Raw genomic sequence first — 23,110 nt, forward strand, 5'->3', positions numbered from 1 at the left:
TATTTTAAAAAGTTATCCAGGATCACATGATCCCTATAACTCAACTATTAACCGTACTGACCCAAAACTTTTTGAGGGGGAGAAAAAAAAAAACAAACAAAAAAAACCCACTCAGTATTAGGTTTGTTTTAATAACAAGTATCAACACCGTGACCAAAATATTTCAGGGTGATGTAGCATAATTTATCTTGTAGGATCAAATAACAGCTGAACAAATTAACTTGTACACTACAAGTTTCAAACCACCTTCGGTTATTTGAATGGACCTGATTCAGACTGCCATGTCTGTTTGTATTCATTTATCAAATAACATGTGGAAAGGGACTTGTGTCTGGATAGATGTGAGGATCATAGCTGTCAAAAATTCATTATCAACACAACGGGAGCCTGAAATTTCATGATGATGAAACCTTCATTTGAGGAAACTTCTCCTTTAGTTTGGCCTGAGCTTCCTTCTTTGAGCTTGCTTTCCTGGTCTTTTCCCGTAGGTACTTCTCTATACGCAGCCTGCAAGACGGAAAAGTATGAATAAAAAAAACAAAAACAAAACAACTTTTTGTAAGAGAACGGAAATTTAATGTAACATAACTCAGGGTTACATTCTGCACAGACTACACCTTTTATTCAAAATTGAATGTGTGCGACACTGTATCTTACCTTATGTGTGGCTGGACAAACTTTGGTGTGTAGAATCTCTTGCGCTTGTATCTTTTATTCATGTACCAAGGAATTGCATATTCTTTGAATCGATACCTGAGGGAGAAAAAAAAAAAAAAAAAAAAAGGTATGTGATTGATGCCACTAACCACATTTCTTTTTCCAAAGCCTGGCCCTTTGAAAGATACTGCATTCAGATTACAGACCACCTACCCAAGGTCTAAAGTCAGCTTTGCCTACAGCTGAAGTGCTTCTGTCAAAATCCAGACCGGGTTTGAATGATAGTGGTTTTTGTGAATATAATAATGACCTCAGTTCATGAGTTTGCTGACCGAGTTTTTTCAGTGTCAATCTCGGACTCAAATCTGTGAAGCCTGGGAAAAAGTGTGACTGTGCTAATACAAATGTCAAGATCCACTCAGACCTTCACCTGATGAATGAATTAAAAAGGTTAATTAAGAGTCCGATATTTCTCTCCATGCATGTGTGACATGATACATACGGAGACTCGGCACTCACCAGTAGACGTATCCAAAGATGTTCCTCCTCCAGGCTCCTGGCCTGCCTTTTTCCTGTCCTGTCTGCAACAGACGCAGCGCCGTCTCCCTCTCATTCACCACCGTCTCCAGCCTGAACATGGACCGCTCAATCTGGGAAGGGGAAAGACTGCACGTTCAAACCCTGCATCCTACCTCGCTCTGTCAAAGGCTGAGTCAAAGTTGATGTGTGTCGAATGGATTTCACTATTTCTACAGTAATGGTGGAGATGACAGCTGAACGTCACACCAACCTTCCTTATTCTTTCTGGACTCGGCATCTGAACCCTCTGCCTTCTTGCTTCCTGCTCAAGTGTCAGCAGCATGTTCTTTTCTTTCAGCAGCACATACCTGAGATAGAACAAGGGCGTTACTCACAGAAGATGAATCTTCATATCGTTTGAAGAAGCAGTGTGATCTCGGTGGTCCTTACCAAAGTTTGTGTAAATCCTCGTTGCTCTTTGTTCTCAGTTGTTTGGCAGTCCAGGGTCCTCCTACAAAAATTACGACGAAAGGAAACAGTATTAAAAGCCACTATCACAAATACATTGCAACTGCGCTACAGCAACATAATGAATTCAGAAGACTTTTTTACTCAGTGGACTTGAGTCTGACTCGCTTGAAATTTTGCACTATTGATTCTTGCACAAAACTCTCACATTCCCAATAATTCGCCAAAAATCAGCATGAATCTTTCTCACTATGTCTATTTTGAAGCTGATCCGCGTCCAGATGCTGATTTAAATTTTCCAACAATGTTCTGTCATTAAAACCACAAGCATCTGTGCAGCCAGAGGAGGCACGAGTTCTTTGAAAGCTATAATACCTGACTTCACGTTGGTCTCTCCCCAGTTCTCAGGGAAGTCAAAGAACTCCTCCAGTCCTCTTCTGCTGATGGTTGTGTGCAGAGCTCGACACTGACCCACAGAGCTGATGGGACTACACCAAGACGGGGCAACGTGCGGAGACTTTTCCCTGGTGGCCGCAAAATAAACTCATGCAGTTAGGACTTAAAGGGATAATCCACCCTGAATTTCATTTCACATGCGTTATCCGTCATATTGTGTGGCTGAATTTAAAATTGTGAATTTGAAGGGTCTCTTTTCAGTGACCACCACAGAGGCTGAGACAAATCCTGAAGCAAGTGCATTTGGCTTCTCTTAAAATGCTTCCTCTGTTCCTTCCTTGATCACCTTCTCTTTTCCTTTGTGCCCCAGAGACTGATTTCAGTGCTTTTGTTCAGTATCAAAGAAATTACAGACAACAACTATGCAATCATTCATGTAAATCCAATACTATATTACTGTTACAGCTGTAAATTCAAAATAAAAAAATGGTACTAGCAGTTGGTAATAAGGAGATTCTTTACACAGGTTTTAAAATGCTCTGGGGAGCGTTACTAAATTATTGAGTAATGAACTTCAGAATAGAGGATGATCCCTATAAGAAAATCTTAAATTGGACACTTGAAGTTCTTAAGAAATACTGGGAGAAGCTTGTTCTGTCATCTTACCAGACATCTCTGTACTAGAGGAAATAAATCAAGGAGATTCAAGGCTTTTATATCCAATTCAATTCAATACAACTTTATCTATCCCTGCAAGGGCAATTGTGTGCGGCAGCAGCTCCCCAACCATCAACAGATAAACACACACAGTGGATAGGAAAAATGGGAAGACCCTGTTGATCTCAAAGCCAAAAACATTCAAAGGCTTAAAAGTTTAAAAATGTGTGTGTAATTGCCATAAACAAACAAATAAATAACTATAAATATAACAGAAATATCACTAACAACTATCTGAAAGGGTACACACAGTAATGGGCATCAATAATAATAATAAAAATAATAATAATACAATTACTAATAACAATATACTTAAAAAATCTTTCTGAGAAATATACAAATGTATCTTGGAAGTATCTTAAATATATTGGTGGACTGTCATATTAGCGTTCAAGCTTTGACTTCCTGTTCTCAGACTCAGTAAATACCACATTTTACAACTACCATTTAAAAAAAACATTCACGAAGAGCAATTGTTTTATCCCAAGCCACATTGTGACTGGACATAATAAATGAGCCTGAGCCCGTAACACAACGTCAGTGGACAAACCCCACAAATGTCGGCAGACGGCCTCATCGACCAAACTCCGGATGCCCTGATCTCCTCTTTAATTCACAGGGGCCGCTGTTTTATTCACACAGTGATGTACACAAGTCACTGGTGCGGCTACATGAGGAGCAGAGGAGTCCTGCGTGTCCAGTTATAGGATGAACCGTGTCAGCGCGCTGACTTTACCGCCGCTTCCTTAACACACAGCAGCGTCCCCTTATAAAAGTCTCTTACCTGTAAAGACGATTCTGGCATTTGTTCACATTCTCAACACGGAGTTGCGCATTTATCGCTGAAGATATCCTACAGACATTTTGAAACTGCTTGCAAAGAGTCAAGACGCGTCCTACTGCTGAGGACGCCGCCATTTTTTTTTTTTTTTTTACCGTAGTCCTTCCCACATTACCCAACATGCATTTTCTCAGTTTTTGTTTTTTTATTTTTTTTACAACAAATATATATTTTTTATTTTATCACATGATTAACATATACCCTATTTATGTTATAACGCTATCAACAGCAGCTACACAATAATACAATTAAACCTGAATCAAAAAGAAACCACTCGGACGACACTGAAGTTAGTTTACGATTTGGAGGTTAAGGGGGAAGTTAAAGGAAACTTAGACGACAACGTTGAGCGTTTTTTAGATCCAGTTATTGTTGTGAAAAGGTGTTAGACGTTATAGTTAAAGCCTTAACGCTGTTTGAAACCCACTTTCAGATTTGTGTTTAGTGAGGTGGTTCTTGATTTAGACCTGGTCTGAAGTGGTCAAGATTGGGAAAAAGTAGTGAAATTGCCCCCCCCTTTTTTTCCCCTGTTTTCACAAATAGAATAAAGGTTTCACAAATCTGAAACTGTGTTTTTAAACGTCTTTAGCTGCTCTGGGTTAATGTAGTCCAGATTCAACAAGTCTAGGTAAAGTAGGTTTTAATCCAGACCTGGTTTGATGTGGTCTAGAAAGGGAAAAAAACAGTTATCTCAACACTATTTGTGTTATAAATAGAATAAAGGATTTGCAAATCTGAACCTCTAATTTTTTTCTTAGTCCACATATGACAACTCTAGGTAAGGTCATTTTTGATCTAGACCTGGTCTGATGTGGTCTAGATAGGGAAAGAAAGCAGTGAAACTGCCCTTTTTTTATTTCACAAATAGAATAATGTTTCACAATTCTGCGTTTTTAAAAGATTTTAGCTTCTCTTAGTCCAGATTAGATAGGTCTTGGTAAAATAGTTTTCCATCCAGGTAACCTGGTGTGGCCACTACCTATCGAATCTGAAGCTAACTTCAGTGTCGTCCGCCTCTGCCCTCATTAAAGATGGCGGTTTCGGAATCACCTCTTCGTTAACGGCTCCCAGTCTGTGTTGCTGTGAGGTCTTCCCACAGTAGCGATGGTGGGCATGAGTGTTCTCAGGTCTGCTGCTGCTTTTGCAGCCAGACTGAGTCCTCTGAAATCTGGAAATAGTGCGGCGAATCTACTCACTCGAACAATCCCACGGACAGATAAAGGTAAGCGACAACCTGGCCGTTAAAAAACGGAGAAGTTTGACCCTGAACGTGGCCATCTCTTCTCATGACCTTGCGCCGGGACTCGTTAGCTTGCTAACATGAGCTAGCTGGTAACGTTTGTCCTACTGTCAACAAAAAGTCAAAAACAATAACTTTATAGTTACACATAGCTGCTCACTCCACTTTGTCCGCTAATAGTATTTTAACAGCCTTTGTTTTCATTGGGGCAAGTGGTATTTGACAGCTGACACATTAGTTGGTTAACAGGGTTTGGGTGATAGTTTATCTTCACAGTATAATAATACCATGTCAAAATTCCGATTAAAAATATTGTGATTTGCGATTTTTGTGTCAAAATGAATACATTTAATTTCAATCAACCAATTTGACTCTATAGGATGCACATTCAACATCTTACCACATGATTCTGTAAACATTAGTAAATATAACATTTTGATATCACGATAAAGCTGTTATAATGATCATAATAATAATTTTGCCCACCCCTGATTTATTAAAAAGAATCCGAGAGATGATCGGCAGTAATGTGGCTATAATGAGGCACTGAGACCTGATGAAGCATTTTACTAACATACAACAGCCATACCGATTCAGAACATCGACATCTGAAATCAGGAAACATTTAATCTACATGACATTGTATCAACAACCACAGTCCCGTTCTGTCTAGTCTCATGTTATTATATCTGCATATCAGTGTAGCACCAAAATTTAAATGGCAAACGCTTAGTTATCACAGCATCCTCTGTCTTGTTTTACAGTGGCCGTCCGTTGGGGTCATGGAAAGAAAATGTTTGTCATCAAACCCTCTGACTACTATGACAGGAGATTTCTGCGCTTATTGGTGAGTAATGGAACACCATCTCATTTGTTGATCATAGTCATTGTCTGAGTCCAAGGTTGGGAGTTGTAGTTTGTCGATATTAGGATCAGTCACAATTGATCAGTCAGTCTCTTCGTAAACAGCTGCGTGTCAGTAGCCAAGACACTGCAGTGGAGCCCTGCCGCACCTGCTTGGACAAGGATACCAAAAGCCTGTAATGTAATGTTACTCAAATTATGCCCCCCCCCCCAAAGGTCTTTAAAGTTGTATTCCTTAAGGTACCTGCATTACTCTTAAAAACTATTGAAATTTAGCTTTTGAATCCACCTCTTAAGGACATGCAAATTATCACTCTTGTTTTAGAGCATGTTTGTGCATGCTCTTGCCACTTATATTTCACACACATGACGATGCACTAATCCAGAGGTACTTGCATTGAACTCAGCAATAGAGTAGGCTTACACACTTGGATTACATACATTACATGGAGCCAGTAGTGAGCAATGTAAACAAAAAACCCAAAGTGGACAAAATTTAGGTATGACGATTACTCTTGGGCTTGTAGTTTCTATGATTTAGAGGTGCAAGTTACACATGTCAGCATAAAGCAACAGTTATTCCTAATATGTTAGCCTGGTTAGACCTCCAGTCTTGGACACCAATCATGCAGAACAACAGTACATTTTTCAGTATTTCATTTTGTCTTCTCATGTTTTCTCAGCAATTTTACGTCCTGCTGACTGGCATTCCTGTGGCTGTCTTTGTCACATGTGTGAATGTCTTTATCGGTAAGTAAGCTTATTTCTTGAAGTTTTTTGTGTGTTTAAGTGCTTAATTTGGATCAGTAGATAATATCTGGTAAGTTAAGGATGTGATTTAATGAATAACTAAAAGACAGGTTACTTCGAGTTGAACTTGAGTGTGATTTTTGTTGTGAAGGTGAGGCAGAGCTGGCTGAAATTCCGGAGGGCTACGAACCTGAGCACTGGGAATACTACAAGGTATGTAGCTAGCTTTTTCTCTCATTAACTCTTTTTTTAAAGAAGGTTTTCAGGTTTTCAGGGAAGGACAAGCTCACACCATAATAATCCTTACCATCACAAAGCCTTTGTAGCAATGCCAGTCTTTAAAACAGCTGTGAGTGTTTCATGTGACTGCTGTCTGATATTTTTCAGATCCCAGATGTTTAAAGTGTTATATTGTGCCTAGACAGACTGCTTTTATGATAGTCATTTCAGAGGGGAGCCTGTGCACTTTCCCCCTACTACCACCCCTACTACTTCATTTAACTGTAAAATCAGTGAAATGGTTTTGGTTGTGTTATTGTTCATCAGGAAATGAATATAGTCATGCCAAAGGATCTCTGGTCTATGGTTGTGAGCATATCGCGGTGTCACAGATATGACTGAGATTTTAAGATTTATGTAATGACTAATTAGATACAATTTAAAAAAAAACAAAAACAAAAAAAACAACAAACAAAAACAAACACCCTTGAGATTACTAATGGGCTTAGGCAGCCCTGTAATTACAATAGCATTACACTGCAATGCGTATGTCACATGATTAGTCTAATTCTGAAATTGTTGATAATCGTATACTTTGTTTGCATCAAATACTTTTTCAGTTATTAAAAATACTTTTAACTTGTGTGTCTTTTTCCCTGTTGCTGCAGCACCCCATTACCAGGTGGATTGCACGGAACGTCTGTGATTCCCCAGTGAAGGACTATGAAAAGATGATGGCAGCAATCCAGATAGAGAAAGAGAAGGCAGACATGAGGTGAGTGTTAGTACCGGTGTGTTATGTTGCAGTATCTGTTATCCTGTCTCGCGTGAAGCCCAGAAGTCAGTTGTGCTGCAGTGCCAAAAAAGACATTTCTAACTGCCCTTAATCTTCAGCAGTGACACAAGTATACAAACACTCACATTTATTTTGAGCAAACAAGAGAACAGATCATATCTCCTTGAAGAAAAAAAAAAAAAAAGTTTTGTAAATAACACATCGACAACCAACCATGTAGCAGAGTTGCATTGTGCAGCAATACTGCACCATTGCATTATTGCCCTGTTCCAGAGATCTGTCCAATAATGCTTCTCTTTAGACACCATGCCATTGACAGATTGAGTTCTTATAACTAACAGATTAAATAACACAGTTTTCCATTAGTTAAACGTATATGAGCCAGATTCCTGTGCATGTTTAATTTGTAAATGTGCATAAACATCAACAGCTACTGTCTGTCTCACAAATAAAGGATAAAAAAAAAACCCCTGACAATAAGAAAAAGACAATCAGTTCCAGCTTACAAGAACCAAGTAGGAGTGATGAGCTAATATCTGTGCCAATGTTCATTAAATGGATATCATTGTAATGAGTGTCCGTTTGCACTGAAGTGTCCAGCCAGCAGAGTGACAACTTTTGGCTCCAACACAGCAGGTTTGATGTTGTTGAAAGGGTTATCATTTGTAAGCAGATTTCTAAGATCTACTTTGCACTAAACTGAAGGTTTTGAGGAGGAAGTTTTGTCTTTGATTGTTAAAAGGGCTTCAGTAGCCATTTGCTTGGGCATAAGTCTGTGATTCTCTGCTTCTGGTTCTAAGTCATAAACAATTTGTGTTATGATGCATTCCTGTTAATGAATTACATGTTTGTAACACAACATTTATTTTTTTATGCACAAGACTGAATATAAAGCAATGTTCCTTTCTCAAACACACGCATTGTACAGTATATCACAAGACAGATGCAAACTGTGGTCAGAAAATGCAGTGCACTGTAAATACAAGCCAATATCCTGACCCTTGATAAGGACTGCAGAGGTCATCTGCAATTTGTGACGAAAAAGAGTAATTGGTCAGCTCTCATCGTATTACCTCACCGCAGTGGCAACAGGGCCTACATAGAGTGTAGCAGAGGCAGCTCCGTATTGAAAAGGAGTGTCAGCCTCTTGATGTGTTTACTTGGGAAAATTCAGCACTCAGCAACTCCCAACGTGATCAAATAAAATCTCACAGTCATCAGCCACTGGTTTCCGTTCCTTTTCATTGAGCCAGTTCTGAGTGGACGTGTTCATCGTGTAATTGTGGCACCATCATTGTCGATGTCGGTCCCAAAGTGAGAGTGTAACTGTGCTCGAGGCAGGCACTGAGCACTATAGGAAAACGGAAATGCTCAAATTTTGTCTATAGACACCTGAACACAAAGCAGGATTGACATAGATATGGGCACCAGTGACATACACAACACAAATATGCTTTGAGATTCCAGACAGGTTTCTGTGTGACACAAATTCTAGTTTAATCACACAAGGATGTTGATGAGAGTTAGTGTGCAAGCAAAAACGACACTGATTTTTCTCCTTGCTTGGTGAAAAGTGAGTGAAGGGTATTGTAGCGCTGTTCTGGCATTCACAACTCTATTGCAGAAGCATGGCTTCATGAATACACTGACCGTGCTTTGTACTCAACAGAATGACACAGCTGGAGGTGCGTCGACAGATGAGGCACAAGGGAGATGGCCCCTGGTTCCAGGTGGAGACCCTCAGCAGGGACCTAATTGATAACAGCCCCAAGTCGTCACCTGACAATTAATCCAGATGTGTCTGGAGTCAGTACATTGTGCCGATGAATCTCACTGTTTGTACATTTTTTCCCTTCTTGCGTAAATAAAGTATCTGTATGTACTCTCTGTGGTCTTACAGTCTCTTTTCTGGGTCCATGCTGAAAAAAGTTCTTCACCTTGTGTCAATACAGTCAACTAAGTTTTTGTAAATAATGTTACGTTGCTGGGTGGCACAGTTTACAGCATGCTGCCGTACAACCTGAAGGTGTTAGGTTCAGTACATACACACATAGGCACATGCGTACAGTACTGTTGTACCCTGAACTTAAAAGCCTAATCAGGGCCACGAGCTTCAAATTATCTTCAGCTAGACGCCTTAAACACATCCCATATGTGGAATTTAGTTTTCATATGTATCAGTGGTATCTGCATTGTATCTGTTAAATGAACAAAGAAATTTGAAGGTTCCAATTTAAATTGAGATGTAGCCACTTAACACTTGAATATGAAGTGGCAGGCAAACACATTGATCTGTCAACAAAGAAACACTTTTTTTTTGTGGATTCAGTTTTGCCACATCCGTTGCTTTATTTTATTTTATTTTATTTTTGCAATTAAAGAGAGCGTCCACCTGGTGGCAGAGCTGTGCAGACAAGATGATTGCTGGACAAAGGGCCCCTTAACTGGGGTGGGCGGGGGTTGGTAAAGGTGGCTACTGAAATCACGTATCAGGCAAGATGAGAAATTAAATTTTAGTTGTCTTTTTTTTTTTTTTTTTTAAATGTCATTTCCACCAATTATTTATCATAAACGCAAAATGATACTGCAATATAAAATTTTATGTACAGTGCCCCCCGTCCCCCTCATTTGTAACTGTTTACCGTTTTAACAACAAAAGCTTATTCAGAATGATGCAGTTTTTTTTTTTTTTAATGTGCATGTAAAGTATGGCATTCACAGGAGCTACTGAAAATAAAAAAATGCCCTTCACAACCACGCTTTCGCTGCATCACGGAGGAGGCAAACACGCTGTAGTAAGTGCGTGTGGCTTTATGAATCATCCTCGGCGGTGGGCGGGGCCCTTCTGGTAAAACATCCCCGTGTTCAGGAGCGGCGTCACCACAGTCAACAGAAGCGATGTAATTTCTGCGCAGGTCAAAGCTTTTTGCAAGAAAAAAACAAAAAAAAAAAACAAAAAGAAAAAACAAAATCAGCAGAACAACGTTAGCCTCCGTGCCCTTAGCTCGGCCGCGCGTGTAGAAGCCAGCCTCCACCCCTCTGTCATTTTATTTTTATGTTTTTCAGCGTCACATCCCCCGGGCCGGAGGAATGTAGAGACGGAGTGCTTTAAAAATAGCATCCTCTCCTCTGACAGCGCTGCTCCGGTGGCTCCGCAGCACTGTGGTGCGAGAAGCAGGAATGCGAAGATGGCTGCAGACCTCGGAGAGCTGCTGGTCCCGTACATGCCCACCATCAGAGTCCCCAGGACAGGAGACAGGGTTTTCAAGAGCGAGTGTGCCTTTTCCTTCGACTCTCCCGTAAGTGTGTCCGTCCCCGGCCCCCTGCCTCCTATCCGCTCCACTCACACGCACGCACACACACACACACACACGCTCACACTGAGACTGGAGCGGCTTGTTTAGGGAGGGAAATGTGCGTCGCAGGCGGACTGACAGTCTGCTTTGGCTTGGATGGAACAACACACGTGAATGTGCCGTAATGTCTCTCTCTCTCTCTCTCTCTCTGTGCGTGTGTGTGTGTGTCCGTGGCCACCTTTCCCCGTGAACTTGAAAGGAAACTAAATAATTAGACGTTGTTTACATCTCAGGAGAGAGGGATGGAGGGGTTTCCCTTTGTGCGAGGAGCCCAGTTCAGGCCACATTACCGCTTCAACCGGCCCAATTAAACCCGTAAACAGACAAGCTAACACACCTGCCTGAGCTTAGCATCATTTGAAAAAGCATTAGCAGTCCTGCCTGGTGCGTACAGCAGCTGTTGTGTGTGTGTGTGTGTGTGTGTGTGTGTGTGTGTGTGTGTGTGCGTGCGTGCGTGTGTGTGCTGTTTTCAAACTCGATACTACCTCTAAAAACGAGACTCTGTGCGTGAGTGACTGATACTTGGCGGGGAGTTTGTGATATTACTTCGCCATTTCTATCATTATATGAGGATTTATGATCTTAATCGTGTCGTGGCTAACATTGCTATCCTACAACATGCAGTTTATGGTGTGTTGTACACTCACACTTCAGTGCCGTGTTCAGTAGTGAGTTTATAATGAAAAATTCACACTCTCTATGGTAGTATTGTAAGGCTTATATATCGACTTAAAATACATTTTAATACTCAGTAGTGAGTCCGTATAAAGCTTTATAGCGTACTTTTATTTTGTTGTGTCACTCAGGGTTTGGATTGTAGATATGACCCGATTTTTCTTTTTTTTTTTTTTTAGTCATTTTTTTTCTTTTTCTGTGATCGCAACAAGTGAGACAGGGTGTCAAAACATTTATTATTTTGATTTATATTGAAGTTTAAAACCCTTTTAAATGTCAGACTCTACAGATTTTTTATGCAGAATTCAACCTTTCCTGTCCATGTAAAGACTTGTGACAGGTAGTTTTTTTTTTTTTTTTTTTTTTTAATCTCCAAATGCTTCCTTACAATGTAAACCTACTTTCTCAACTGAAACCGTTTTTTAAAGGTGACTCAGCTGTCTGGGGTTCATCATGTTTGCCCCAGGAATGGTTTATTTTTATCCTTGCACTCTTGAAGCTCATATGTCACTCTGGGCCACTTAAAGGTTTTATCACGGGGGTTCATAAGACCTACACTGATTGCAGATTTGGGTTATTTTCAAAGGGGTATTCTTGATGTATTTTGTCTCCCAGAGTCCACTTGTGTGAAAATGCAGGAGAGTGTTTCCGTCAGAAAAATAAACGTCAAATGGAGGTATTTTTATCCTGCATTTAAAAACAGCTTAAATATTTGCCACTGGTCACATGCTGATGTGTTCTGAATTTGATTTTTGAAAATGAACAACATTGGTATCCTGAAACAAGCTGTTTCAGTCTGGAGCAAACCCTGAAGGTCCTCAGTGCCCCCAAGAAGTGAAAGCGTAAATCCAGTTTTTTGAGGAATTCTTTGCCGTGATATACAGTATAAACAGAAATCGTCAGCTGCAGACATGCTCTCGATAAAAGTGACATTTATTTTCTGTGAAACAGTGTTGGATCAGATTTTTGGCTGTTTGACAAAGTGCAAAAAAAACCTTTTTGAAAATGTGTTTGCAGAATCACTGGCACATTTCTCTGTCTATGTAGTGTTAAAAGTTAAATCAGATGTTGCATACTTAATGTGACGACAATGCGGTCACTATTTTCACTATGGTGAACAAAATTTTATGTATATTGTGCAATTTTCAGGGTCTTCAACATGTTACATTTCTTCTTTTGTTAGTTTTTCTTTACCTCGTGCTGCTATTCATTGTTAGTGTTTTCTTTCCTCTGCAGGAGTCTGAGGGAGGCCTTTACGTGTGTATGAACACATTCCTGGGCTTTGGACGAGAACATGTGGAGAGACATTATCGCAAAACAGGACAGAGTGTTTACATGCACCTTAAGCGACATGTCAAAGAGGTACATTTTCCATTGTGGGCCGTGTTTTTATTGGGCACTGATTATTAACAGGATATGAGAGTGAGAATAATAATCTTTGTTTACGTAGTGCTTGTCAAATCACATTCATACAGGCTTTTGCAGTCAATAACAACAGAATACACAAAAGACAATTAGAGAGACATTAATATGATAGATATGAAACAAAAATAGAACAGAAAAATCAATACATCTACAATAAAGTGATTACAGCCGTTGATATATGAACAGTGACGATACTGATTTTTTTTTTTTTTCCAGCCTGAGCCCCTCTGCTTCAGGCAGATCTCACTCGCTTCCAAATCGTATTTAAAAATGATCTATTTTAGTATGAAACTGTCTGTGACTGAGAGTGCATCCCACCCTAATGCTGGCACACCTCTAGACTCTTTACCTTTGACCAATAGATAATCGTAATCCGAACGGCCTACTTCAGCACCTAATCTCAGCCATCTTCAAAGGAACAGCTCCTCAATTAAAGTCAATTTACCTAACCAACTCAACTGCTCCAATAAGGACTCCATCTCTTTCTTCTTGTTTTTGTCCGTCTCCCTTTCCAATGTGGGTTTGCACATAGTATGGAGAACCCGGAGTGTGACATGTGCCGGCCCATGCCATGCCTCCAAACCGTGGGGAGGGCCATCGTGATAGTTTCCTATTCCTCCCCCTAATTTAGCATTTATAAGCACTATATAAATGTGTAACCAGTGTTTTAAAACACACTATAACGTAGTTGTAAGCAGATATAAGTGTTTGTATTTATGTATGTATTTGTTAATAACTATAACTCCACCTTTGGATGCCCATGAGTGGAAGCTGGGCTATAAACAAATAATGAAAGATGTATAGTAAAACACAGCTGTGATATGATGTCTTCATAGCATAAGTCATAAATACTGAACATCAATAAGCAATTAAATATGTCCCTTTATCTGATTAAAACTATATTATAGTGTTGAACAATTTATTAAATATTTGCATACTTCTTATGAATACTAAATAGGGTGTCGATATGTTTTCAGTAACTGAGATTATTTGATCCTCTGCTACTTTTCCCTCCAAGTCAGTGTCATTCCACAATTAAAGAGCCACTTCTGTTATGTGCTTAAGTGCTTTAGATAAAAATGTACACTGAGTGACCAGAATTGCTGACATGGTGATGCTATTATTTTGAGCATTAGTGATCGTATTATATTGTATGCCCTTCACATTGATGCACCAGGAACACTTGGTGGTCTTTGATATTTTATGTGAAAAAGGGAAAAATATTAACTTTATATGAGCTTTTTCACCAGACCTGACCTTCAGACTGAGGCCTGTCTGAGTGTTTGTGGCCAACACTTGATATGTTTTCAGCTCTGTATTGCAACTCTAACCTTTCACACTGTTTTGTTTGTAGCTATAGTAAATTGGTAATGCTTTATTTTACGGGTTTGCCATATCTTAAAAATTTCCCTAAAGTTTTCTGGAAAGACCCTGGTAATTTGGTACTAATTTTGCGGTAAATAGCACAGTTTTTAAAACATTTTTTAAATGTAATGCTTTCAATTCATTAATTACCATTGGTTTCCAATGAAACCTTGAGAGTTTTTAGTCAGTGCACGTCAGCCGAATGCAAAAATGTGAAATTTGTTTACAGGCAAGAATTCAGTTCAACATATACGGAGAATAAATAAAGAAATGAGTGAATATTAACTTTGGTTTAAATGGGTTGTTTCTTTCAAGATAATTCCTATAGTCCCTATAATCAGCATAACATTACACAGTGCTTTCCAAGAAACCTTGGAAATTAATGGATATTACACATCCCTAAAAATAATGTGTAATTGCTATATTAAAGTTTCTTCCGATGTTCAAATAATAACGTGCCAAATCCTTACAACTACATTTTAATTTCTCTAAATACATTTAACAACATTAGATTTTAAGTAACAGAATTTGTTTATATTAGTAAATGGAGTGAACAAAATAACAGGAACATCTTAGAAAATAATGCGATCAACAACAACAACCGTACAACAACGTTACATTTTTGTTGAGGCTGAGCCAGAGAGCTATTGATCTATTGATTCAGCTTTGTGGTCACTTTTGAAGTTTGTGGTGGTGTTGCCTTGGATTGCATTATATCGTAAGGTGTTCCTGTTTTTCTTTTTTTCTTTTTCGTCCATCCTTGAATGTATAACAAATGAACTCAACAGAGAATTTTTGCTTTTATATGAACAAAGCACACATGTACCCGAACAAGCCTCTCTTCTTTTAAAAGCTGATTGTGAACAACAAAGGCCCGAGCTGCTGCTGTGCTTTCTCACTGGCTCTAATTGGCCCCAGATAAGCTCTGCTTTGTAAAGAGCTGCTATTTCCATGCCTGAATCTGGCCAGAAACAGCTGCTCACATTCTGCAGGCTCCCGTGTCTGCTGTTTTTTCCCATGAATCCACTTGGTCTCCAATGTGTCAGCATTCTCTTGTCTTTCTGTCTGTCCGCCCGCCGTGTCCTCCTCCCCAACGAGTGAATGGGAAGCAGTCACCTGAACCTGATCGGACTGGACGGACACCAGTCGGTGGTACTGGGTTGTTTTGCTGACTGTCAGTTATTTGGACACATGGCTTATGTGAAGTCACTGACAAAGTGTTGAAAATATTTATCTATGAGTCTGTTAAAGATTGATTATTTAAAGTTGGGTTTCTACCATCCAGGAAAGTATGTAGTGAAAAGAAAAAAAGAGAAATAGAGAGGGCAGAAAAAGAAAATTACAGACTCTACAGGCAAAGACAGGCCCAAACACACGATATTAAATGTACTGTAAATTGTATCTGACCGTGTCTGCGAATCAAACTGTGCAACTCAAGCTCTTCAATTTATAATTCTTTAATTTTGACCCTGACATGGTAGGGGTTTTCCCCTTGCCTTGTAACCCGATCTAGCAACTGGAACATCCAGCATCTATTTCTAACAAAATGACAGCCATCTGGGTCTTCTGTCGAAGCAAAGCATAAAAGGTTTTTCCCAGCATTTTACAACTGGAATCATCAAAGGTGTTAAGGGATTTTTTTAGTGCAATGAAAGTTCTTTCATCCAATTTAATCGCTCTTTCCTCTTGTTTTTTACAGAAAGCCACAGGAGCTGCAGGAGGTGCAATCCCCAGACGAAGGAACGGAAAAGTGTTTCTAGGTAAGTGAGTTGGGCGGTCAGTGGAGGCAGTGGTGGCAGAAGTATTCACGTTTTACTTAAAAGTAGCAATACCACAATGTAAAAATACTCCAGTACAAGTCCTGCATTAAAAATGTTACTTCAGTAAAACTAAAGAAGTATTATCAGCTAAATGTACTTAAAGTATCAAAAGTAGAAGTACTCATTTTGCAGAAAAAAGTCTCCTGTGACTGACATATTATCAAATATATTTCATTATTAGATTGTTAATACTGATGCATCAATGCAGAAGCAGCATTTCATGTTGTTGCTGGTTTTAACTAACTTGTAGACACTTAGGTAATTTAGTTATCTTGTCCAGTGGTTCCCAACCGGAGGATATGTTAGATGTGATAGACTGGGGCACAGAAGAAGAAAAAAGTATTGTATTCATTGTTTCTTTCATTTTTACCTTTTTGGGAGAGTTTGGGCCTCAAACAGTTATTTCAGTGAAACTGTTTGAGAAGTTTAGACGGGCAGTGCCTCTTTGATGAAACTGCTGACAACTCACAAATATGTGAAACATGACAAAGGGCCCCAACTAGGCACTTCTGTCCTAAAGGTTCACGAGCCTAAAAGACTGGGAACCACTGGTTTAATCTTTAACAGTGCAGTGTATTTAATATCTTATGATGTGATTTTCATTTAAAACCCTACTTTGAAAAGTAACTAGTAACTATAGCTGTGAGATAAATCTATAGTGCGAGAGAGAGTACAATATTTAATTTTGAAATGTAGTTGAGTAGAAGTATGACATATACAAGTACCTCAAAATTGAACTTCCTTTCTACTGCTGGTTAGAGGCAAGATTAAACCTATTACTACTACTGGTGCTCTCATCATAGCCGAAAACAAAATGAAGCTTGTTGAAGATAGGGAAAAGGTGCAGCTCATTTTCTTGCGCTGAGTTGGTGTAGTAGTATTAGACTAAATGTCTTTTGTGTGGTCAGAAACGCGTCTCTCTGCTAAAAGAACCACATCCATTGCGAGCTCGTGTTATTGTTTGTTACGTTGTGGGGACCCGCCAGCTGCCCCTCCAGCCGGCCTTTACCCAAAGCGTCAGATATTTCCCATGATGAGACCTCTCTTCCTCCTCCTCCTCCTGTTCTCTAAATATAGCCCATTTATTTGTATATGTGGTTGGTAACTGTTCTAAATCAAAGCCTGGCCTACTCCCCTCCTCCTCCTCCTCCTTGGTTTACAGTGGAGCCGCCTCCTGTCAGTCGCAGGCCTCTCAGCTGCCACCTCCTGTCAACCCCTCATCTAGGCTGACACACTTGTGCTGCAGCTATGACGCTGCTCGGAGAGGACCAGGTGTCACTCTCCCTCCTTCTCACCCTCACTCCCTCCCTGCTGGAGGAATTCCTTCCACTCAGCCACTTTGTAATTGACATTCCCGTTTTCTCATCGTCCAGATTTTAATTGACTTTACTATGGATTGCCTTCGATTTGACTGCTGTACATTCAGTCAACCCTCTCTAGCCAATGTCTGACTCTGTCTCTCTGATAGAAATTTGTGAGACTCTTTCTTAAGAGGTCCTTCTCTGCACTTGATGACAATTCTTGCCCTCGTCTGTTTTGGATTCTTGATGTGATGGTGGGCATGTATGTATCCGCCGTCATCCCCATACCAGTCCGGTGATCTAATCAAGCCGGTAGCTGCTAATGTCAGACCATGGTTACCATGAAACCAGTGGGCACATAACAATGTCAGGGATAACCTATGATCCTGTCTCTCATGAGTCATTACACGACTTTAGGCTGCATGTTCAGAACAGACAGCTCTATATGGAGAGAGATTTAAGTGATGAGGCTCTCTCTAGCTGCCCCTTCAGAAATATTTTCAGGTTCGACTTAAGCTTGATATCATTCTGGTAAGGGCTGAAATGTTAAGGTGACTAATCGATCAGCCGAAGGACAGAAAATTAATTTTTTTGGCATTTTTTTCAGCAAAAATGCCCAGAGTTGTCTGGTTTCAGCTTTTTTTCTTGTACGGCTTCAGTGCTACTCTTTCTTTTACTTGATAGTGAACTAGCAATTAATTTCTTGATTAATCAACTCATTGTTTGTTCTAAAAATGTCTGAAAATTGTAAAAAAAAAAAAAAAAAAAAAAAAAGAAAGAAATAAAAAGCCTTGTTTTGTACGACACACAGCCCCAAAAATCAAAGATATTAAATTCACAATGATATAAAATAGGAAAAATAGCAAATGTTGGGGATTTTTGCTTGAAATAATAACTTAAACAATTAATGGCTTATCAAAATAAATTAGATTTCTGTTCGTCAACTCACTGATTAATCAGCTAATAGTTTGAGTTCTATAGTAATCTAAAAATGTATTTACGTTTTGGACTGTTGCTCAAACAAAATAAGATGTCACCTTAGGTTGCAGGAGAGTGTGATGGACAATTTTCACTATTTTCTGACATTTCCTAGACCAAATGATTAGTCGAGAAAATATCCAGCAGTTCAGTTAATAAGGGAGATATTTGTTATTTGCTGCCCTAATTTTGATAATTTAGTTTCATAATATGATAAATAACGAAAGGAGGGCTCCATAGCTACACAGACAAATGTCAAAGATTCAAGCCATTCCTGAATATAGCTCAACCTGAATTGTGTCTGAGCAAAAGGGTCATTAGCAACGCGTCAGGTCATCCTGTCCCTGTCCTAAGAACAAGATGCCTTTTGATGGTTTTCTCGTTCAAGGATTCATCTACTTGTACCCTCTGCAAACTCAGACTATTATAGTATTGACTAAAGGTACAAATCAAGAACATAAAAAAAGAACAGACCTCACGCTCAAGAGCAGAAAAGAACAGAACATAAAATAAAAATAACCAAGAACAAACTCCATCATGGCATAAAAATAAGGTAAGGTCAGTCAGCACAGTTTTAAGCAGCAGTCACTGTCTAACTGTGGCTGACTGAGTGTTTGCTTCCTCCCTTTAAGATTTAGAGCTAAACCGCGATTTTAACGGAGAGGACTATGAATACGAGGACGAGGCCAAGCTCGTCATTTTTCCAGACCACTTCGAGATCCCCTTACCAAATATTGAGGAGCTGCCCGCTCTGGTCAGTGAGTCGGTGCTGCGCGGGCTCTGTGTGTTTTCCATGCTTGACGAAGTAGAGGGTGCACTCAGTGGTTCCCCTAACACTGGACAGAGCCAACACTTAGCCTGAAGCTATTCATGTCTTCAAGTTAAGAAGAAGTTGAGAGTTTCTTAATGTTTTATATTCAAGAATGTAATGTAATAAAATATTCTATGGAAGGAACAATCATAGTTTCCCCTAAGAATGAGATTCTGTAATGCGTCACCTAACCTCTAGTAGCTGTTATCCCACCTAAGGCTTTTTTCATTTGGATGGGTTTGGTGGAGGATTTTGTTAAAATGCTATTTCACAAGCTTTTTCTCTCTGAAAAAAGCAAAGGAAAAAAAAACCATCTGTGGGAACCACTAGGTGCACATGAAGGTGCCTCTATCACTTTTGAGTCTGTGCTTTATTGCTTGCGTGGAGAACAGAAGAGAAATTTTGCTCCCGTCTTCTATTTATTTATTTATTTGTGTTGTTTTTAGAGCTTGGCTTTGGCATGGCCGTGGGCTTTTTTTAATGCATGTATGATTTAATATTGTGGATGTAGATAATTTGGGGCTGCACATTTTTTGTGTATTATTGGAGAACACCTTATTTTTAAGTGTTTTGCATGGTTTATTTTGGACTGCTGCTCTCCTCCTATGCTTCTTCAGGCACTTCATATGGCACAGCTTTATACTTTTTTTTTGTATTTCTTTAAAATTTTGCATGTCCACTTTTTCTCTTTTTTATGTGCAGATAATGTATGTTTTAAATGCTTGTAAAGTTGTTAAAATAAATTAGTAATCCCCAAATTTGTTTTTGAGGAACAAGGTGATACTCACCACACCCACATCCTGCAGTTGATCATGTCTCTGCTGTCTCATCTGATGTCCAGGTCACCATCGCATGTGACGCAGTTCTCAATGCACCATCAGCTTACAAGAAGCAAGAGCCTGAGTCCTGGGAGGAGGAGATCCAGGTGTCCAGACATGCCAGGAGCCTCAGACAGCTGGATAACGGGGTCAGAATCCCACCCAGGTAGGACAGACATTTAGGAGTCTAAATGTTTTGAAGGCATTATGTTCTTAGAAATGTATTTTTCCTCATGCCATACTGGGTTTAACCGCAATAACCTTCTGTTGACTGTGTCACATTATTGTCATGATTGACATAAGCAAGCATTTTGTGTATCTTAAATACATTTGTGCACAAACTCCCTCTCCTCTGTACCCACATGATGGTAACAGCAACACAGCAGATTTGACTGACTGGATAACTACAGACACTGTGTAGCCCTTCATATCGCTAAATCTGGTTCAATACGGAGGTCTCAACCTGCCCCCTTATTTGCTGTCCCTAGTGCTGGAAACTTCCAGTGGGAATCCTTCTTACAGGATGATCCCACTGACCTGAGATTGATCCTGAAGAGGGTTTCTGGTCCTGTTTCAGCCCCATATCCCAGTCTGCCTCAGCTAAGCAGAACACCTTGCACTACGCATCAAAGAAAGGGAGATGGAGGCCCTCACGCCGTATAACATGTCTTCTACCAGCAGCAGCTACAAGAGAGCAGCTTTTGAGATAGTTAACGGAGAGTCTGGCTGTCCATCCAAATGCTGTTTTACTGATGGCTCTGAAGAGGAAGAGCCGAAAAGCTTTTACAAACTATATAATTGACAATCCGTGCTTAATTTCACACAGATTGAACTTTACATTTAAAAAAGCATTAAAATCCGAAAGATGTATTTTACAAGTTTTGTCGTAATGTCTCTGTTTGTGCTGCTTAGATTTTTACCATGCTTTTTAAAAAATCTGTTCCTTGTGCCTCCAGTTTATTAAATTATTAACTAAATAATACATAGAGGCATTTCATGAGAATGTATTATTTAAATTTGTATGCATTACCGTCTCTTTTCCCTTTGTCCTTTTTAATCCTGTCTATTTAGAAAAACAGATCTCATCCACACCTGCTTGTGAGCAAAATGCAGTGTTTGTTCATCTCAAGGCTGTCAATCCATGAGTCTTAGCATGACTGTTTGATTTAAAAAAAACAAAAATAAAACAACACAACATTAACACAAGTCTCTGTTTCTCTGTTGTCAGTGGCTGGAAGTGTCAGAAGTGCGAGATGAGAGAGAACCTGTGGTTGAACCTGACGGATGGAGCGGTGCTCTGTGGGAAGTGGTTCTTCGATGGGAGCGGAGGCAACGGCCACGCGCTGGAGCACTACAGAGAGACCAACTACCCCCTGGCTGTCAAACTGGACACCATCACCCCAGATGGAGCAGGTCTGAGACACACGACGTGTTCATCCGAATTGTTGCATCTGAGTTGGTGTTGATGATCAGTGTTCTTTAGGTTGATGGAAACACAGAGAACATTTTGACAAAATCTTAAATAGTTTTTAATCTATTCGGTTCCTAATATCGAATGATTTTTAGCTCATGCTAAACAATACTGTATGTAAATCTTATGTTAAAATAAAGATGTGTAATCTATCACACTATATAAAATAATCTAATATACATACATACACCAGCCCTGCAATAAAATCTTTGTGATAAAACTTACAATGCTCATTTTCTGTTGACATTGTGTCAATGAGGCATTCATTTAACTATGGGATGACCATCGTTAGTTGTGATGTTCCACTTGTTTGCATTATATTGAGATGTGTTTCTAATATCTTGCCCCACTCATGTACAGTATGTAAATACACCACCACTGAATTGTAATACATTGAACTGGTGTACCTGACAAACCAGTAACCAAGTGTAAATTGAATACTTGAGAACCTCTTGGAATGGAAATGTACAAGCAGTCAATTTGGCTTAACATAAGATTTTGGAGCATCGTATGGAGAACTTGCAGGCCAGAAATCTGTAAATAGGAAATGAATATGTGCAGCTTGACTCACTGGTCTTTTGATTTCAGATATCTATTCATTTGAAGAGGAAGAAGCTGTGCTGGACCCCCACATATCAGAACACTTGTCACACTTTAGAATAGACATGCTACAGATGCAGAAAAGAGTAAGTTATCTTGGCTGTGCAGAAGAGTCATGCTAGTTTTACTATTAACTTTTCAGCACCATCTTGCCCAAAACATCTGACGCCCTTTTAACAAAATATCCACACACTGTATACCGAACTTAAACTAAAGTCTCAACACCCAGCTCACCTCTTTTCCCTTTCAGACAGAGAATGGGCACCACACAGACAATAACGCACGGCCGCGGGTCAGTGAATGGGAGGTGATCCAGGAGTCTGGCATGAAGCTCAAGGCGGTGTATGGTTCTGGTTACACAGGCGTCAAAAACCTGGGCAACAGCTGCTACCTTGGCACAGTAATGCAGGTCCTCTTCAGCATCCCAGACTTCCAGAGGATGTGAGTACTGTACGCTGTGAGGAGGATTTACTAGAAAGACAACATAATATTTATTTTGTTTTAAATTGTGTATATTATTCTGTCGTGTATTAATTTGTCTTTTGTCTTATCTGAATATAGCGATAGTGAATTTGCAGTACATGTCAACTTATATGGCTTTTTATACTGGCAAAAGATGTTTTTTTTAGGGAGCCATAGTTTGTACAAGTGTAAAAACAATCAGATGGTTATTTATTTCAGCACTGTACTGAATACTGTGTTTTTGACTCTGTGTTTTAACAGCAAGAGGTACACAAAATACTGTAAACACATCATGTAAAAAGACTGAAACTCATTGCTGATTAGATAACATTTGTAAAAAATTTCTACATAATTTGATTAATTAATATAACTATTATTTGCCAATATTTAAATGGCAGATGTTACAGCATTTATCAGCTACAAAAGATATCCTGGCAATTAGCATCTTGATTTGTAAATTTCTACGCAACATGAGATCCCTAATGGAGGTTCAATAGCCCAAATCATTTGTGCCTAAATGACATTAAAAATTACATTGTTATTGTTAAATTGTGACCAATC

At 39.4% G+C, this 23,110-nt stretch overlaps 3 protein-coding genes across 5 annotated transcripts in view; 2 read left to right on the plus strand and 1 right to left on the minus strand.

Moving 5' to 3' along the window:
• Nucleotides 1–111: 111 nt before the first annotated feature.
• On the minus strand, nt 112–3,700 carry mrpl47 (mitochondrial ribosomal protein L47). Its single transcript, XM_040128857.1, has 7 exons — nt 3,542–3,700; nt 2,020–2,168; nt 1,627–1,687; nt 1,448–1,544; nt 1,177–1,307; nt 658–753; nt 112–507 (listed from the first exon to the last, which is right to left on the minus strand). The coding sequence occupies exons 1-7, from the start codon at nt 3,673–3,675 to the stop codon at nt 396–398; spliced, it is 780 nt and encodes a 259-aa protein (XP_039984791.1). The 5' UTR covers nt 3,676–3,700; the 3' UTR covers nt 112–395.
• Nucleotides 3,701–4,643: 943 nt separating this feature from the next.
• ndufb5 (NADH:ubiquinone oxidoreductase subunit B5) lies at nt 4,644–9,354 on the plus strand. Its single transcript, XM_040127914.1, has 6 exons — nt 4,644–4,820; nt 5,603–5,685; nt 6,386–6,452; nt 6,604–6,665; nt 7,340–7,446; nt 9,137–9,354. The coding sequence occupies exons 1-6, from the start codon at nt 4,703–4,705 to the stop codon at nt 9,255–9,257; spliced, it is 558 nt and encodes a 185-aa protein (XP_039983848.1). The 5' UTR covers nt 4,644–4,702; the 3' UTR covers nt 9,258–9,354.
• Nucleotides 9,355–10,335: 981 nt separating this feature from the next.
• The window catches only part of usp13 (ubiquitin specific peptidase 13), a 35,282-nt gene continuing 22,507 nt past the window's right edge, over nt 10,336–23,110 (plus strand). For 2 of the 3 annotated variants that reach the window (XM_040129303.1, XM_040129304.1), the window contains exons 1-8: nt 10,337–10,766; nt 12,735–12,860; nt 15,988–16,048; nt 19,020–19,141; nt 20,040–20,182; nt 21,245–21,429; nt 22,076–22,173; nt 22,338–22,528. In XM_040129303.1, coding sequence (XP_039985237.1) covers nt 10,656–10,766; nt 12,735–12,860; nt 15,988–16,048; nt 19,020–19,141; nt 20,040–20,182; nt 21,245–21,429; nt 22,076–22,173; nt 22,338–22,528 — 1,037 coding nt within the window. In that variant the 5' untranslated portion in view covers nt 10,337–10,655. Of the gene's footprint in view, nt 10,767–12,734; nt 12,861–15,987; nt 16,049–19,019; nt 19,142–20,039; nt 20,183–21,244; nt 21,430–22,075; nt 22,174–22,337; nt 22,529–23,110 lie in introns of all 3 variants that reach the window. The other variant, XM_040129305.1, reaches the window with a different exon arrangement.

The sequence above is a fragment of the Xiphias gladius genome, chromosome 6, assembly GCF_016859285.1.
Source record: "Xiphias gladius isolate SHS-SW01 ecotype Sanya breed wild chromosome 6, ASM1685928v1, whole genome shotgun sequence".
NCBI classification, from domain to species: Eukaryota; Metazoa; Chordata; class Actinopteri; order Istiophoriformes; family Xiphiidae; genus Xiphias; species Xiphias gladius.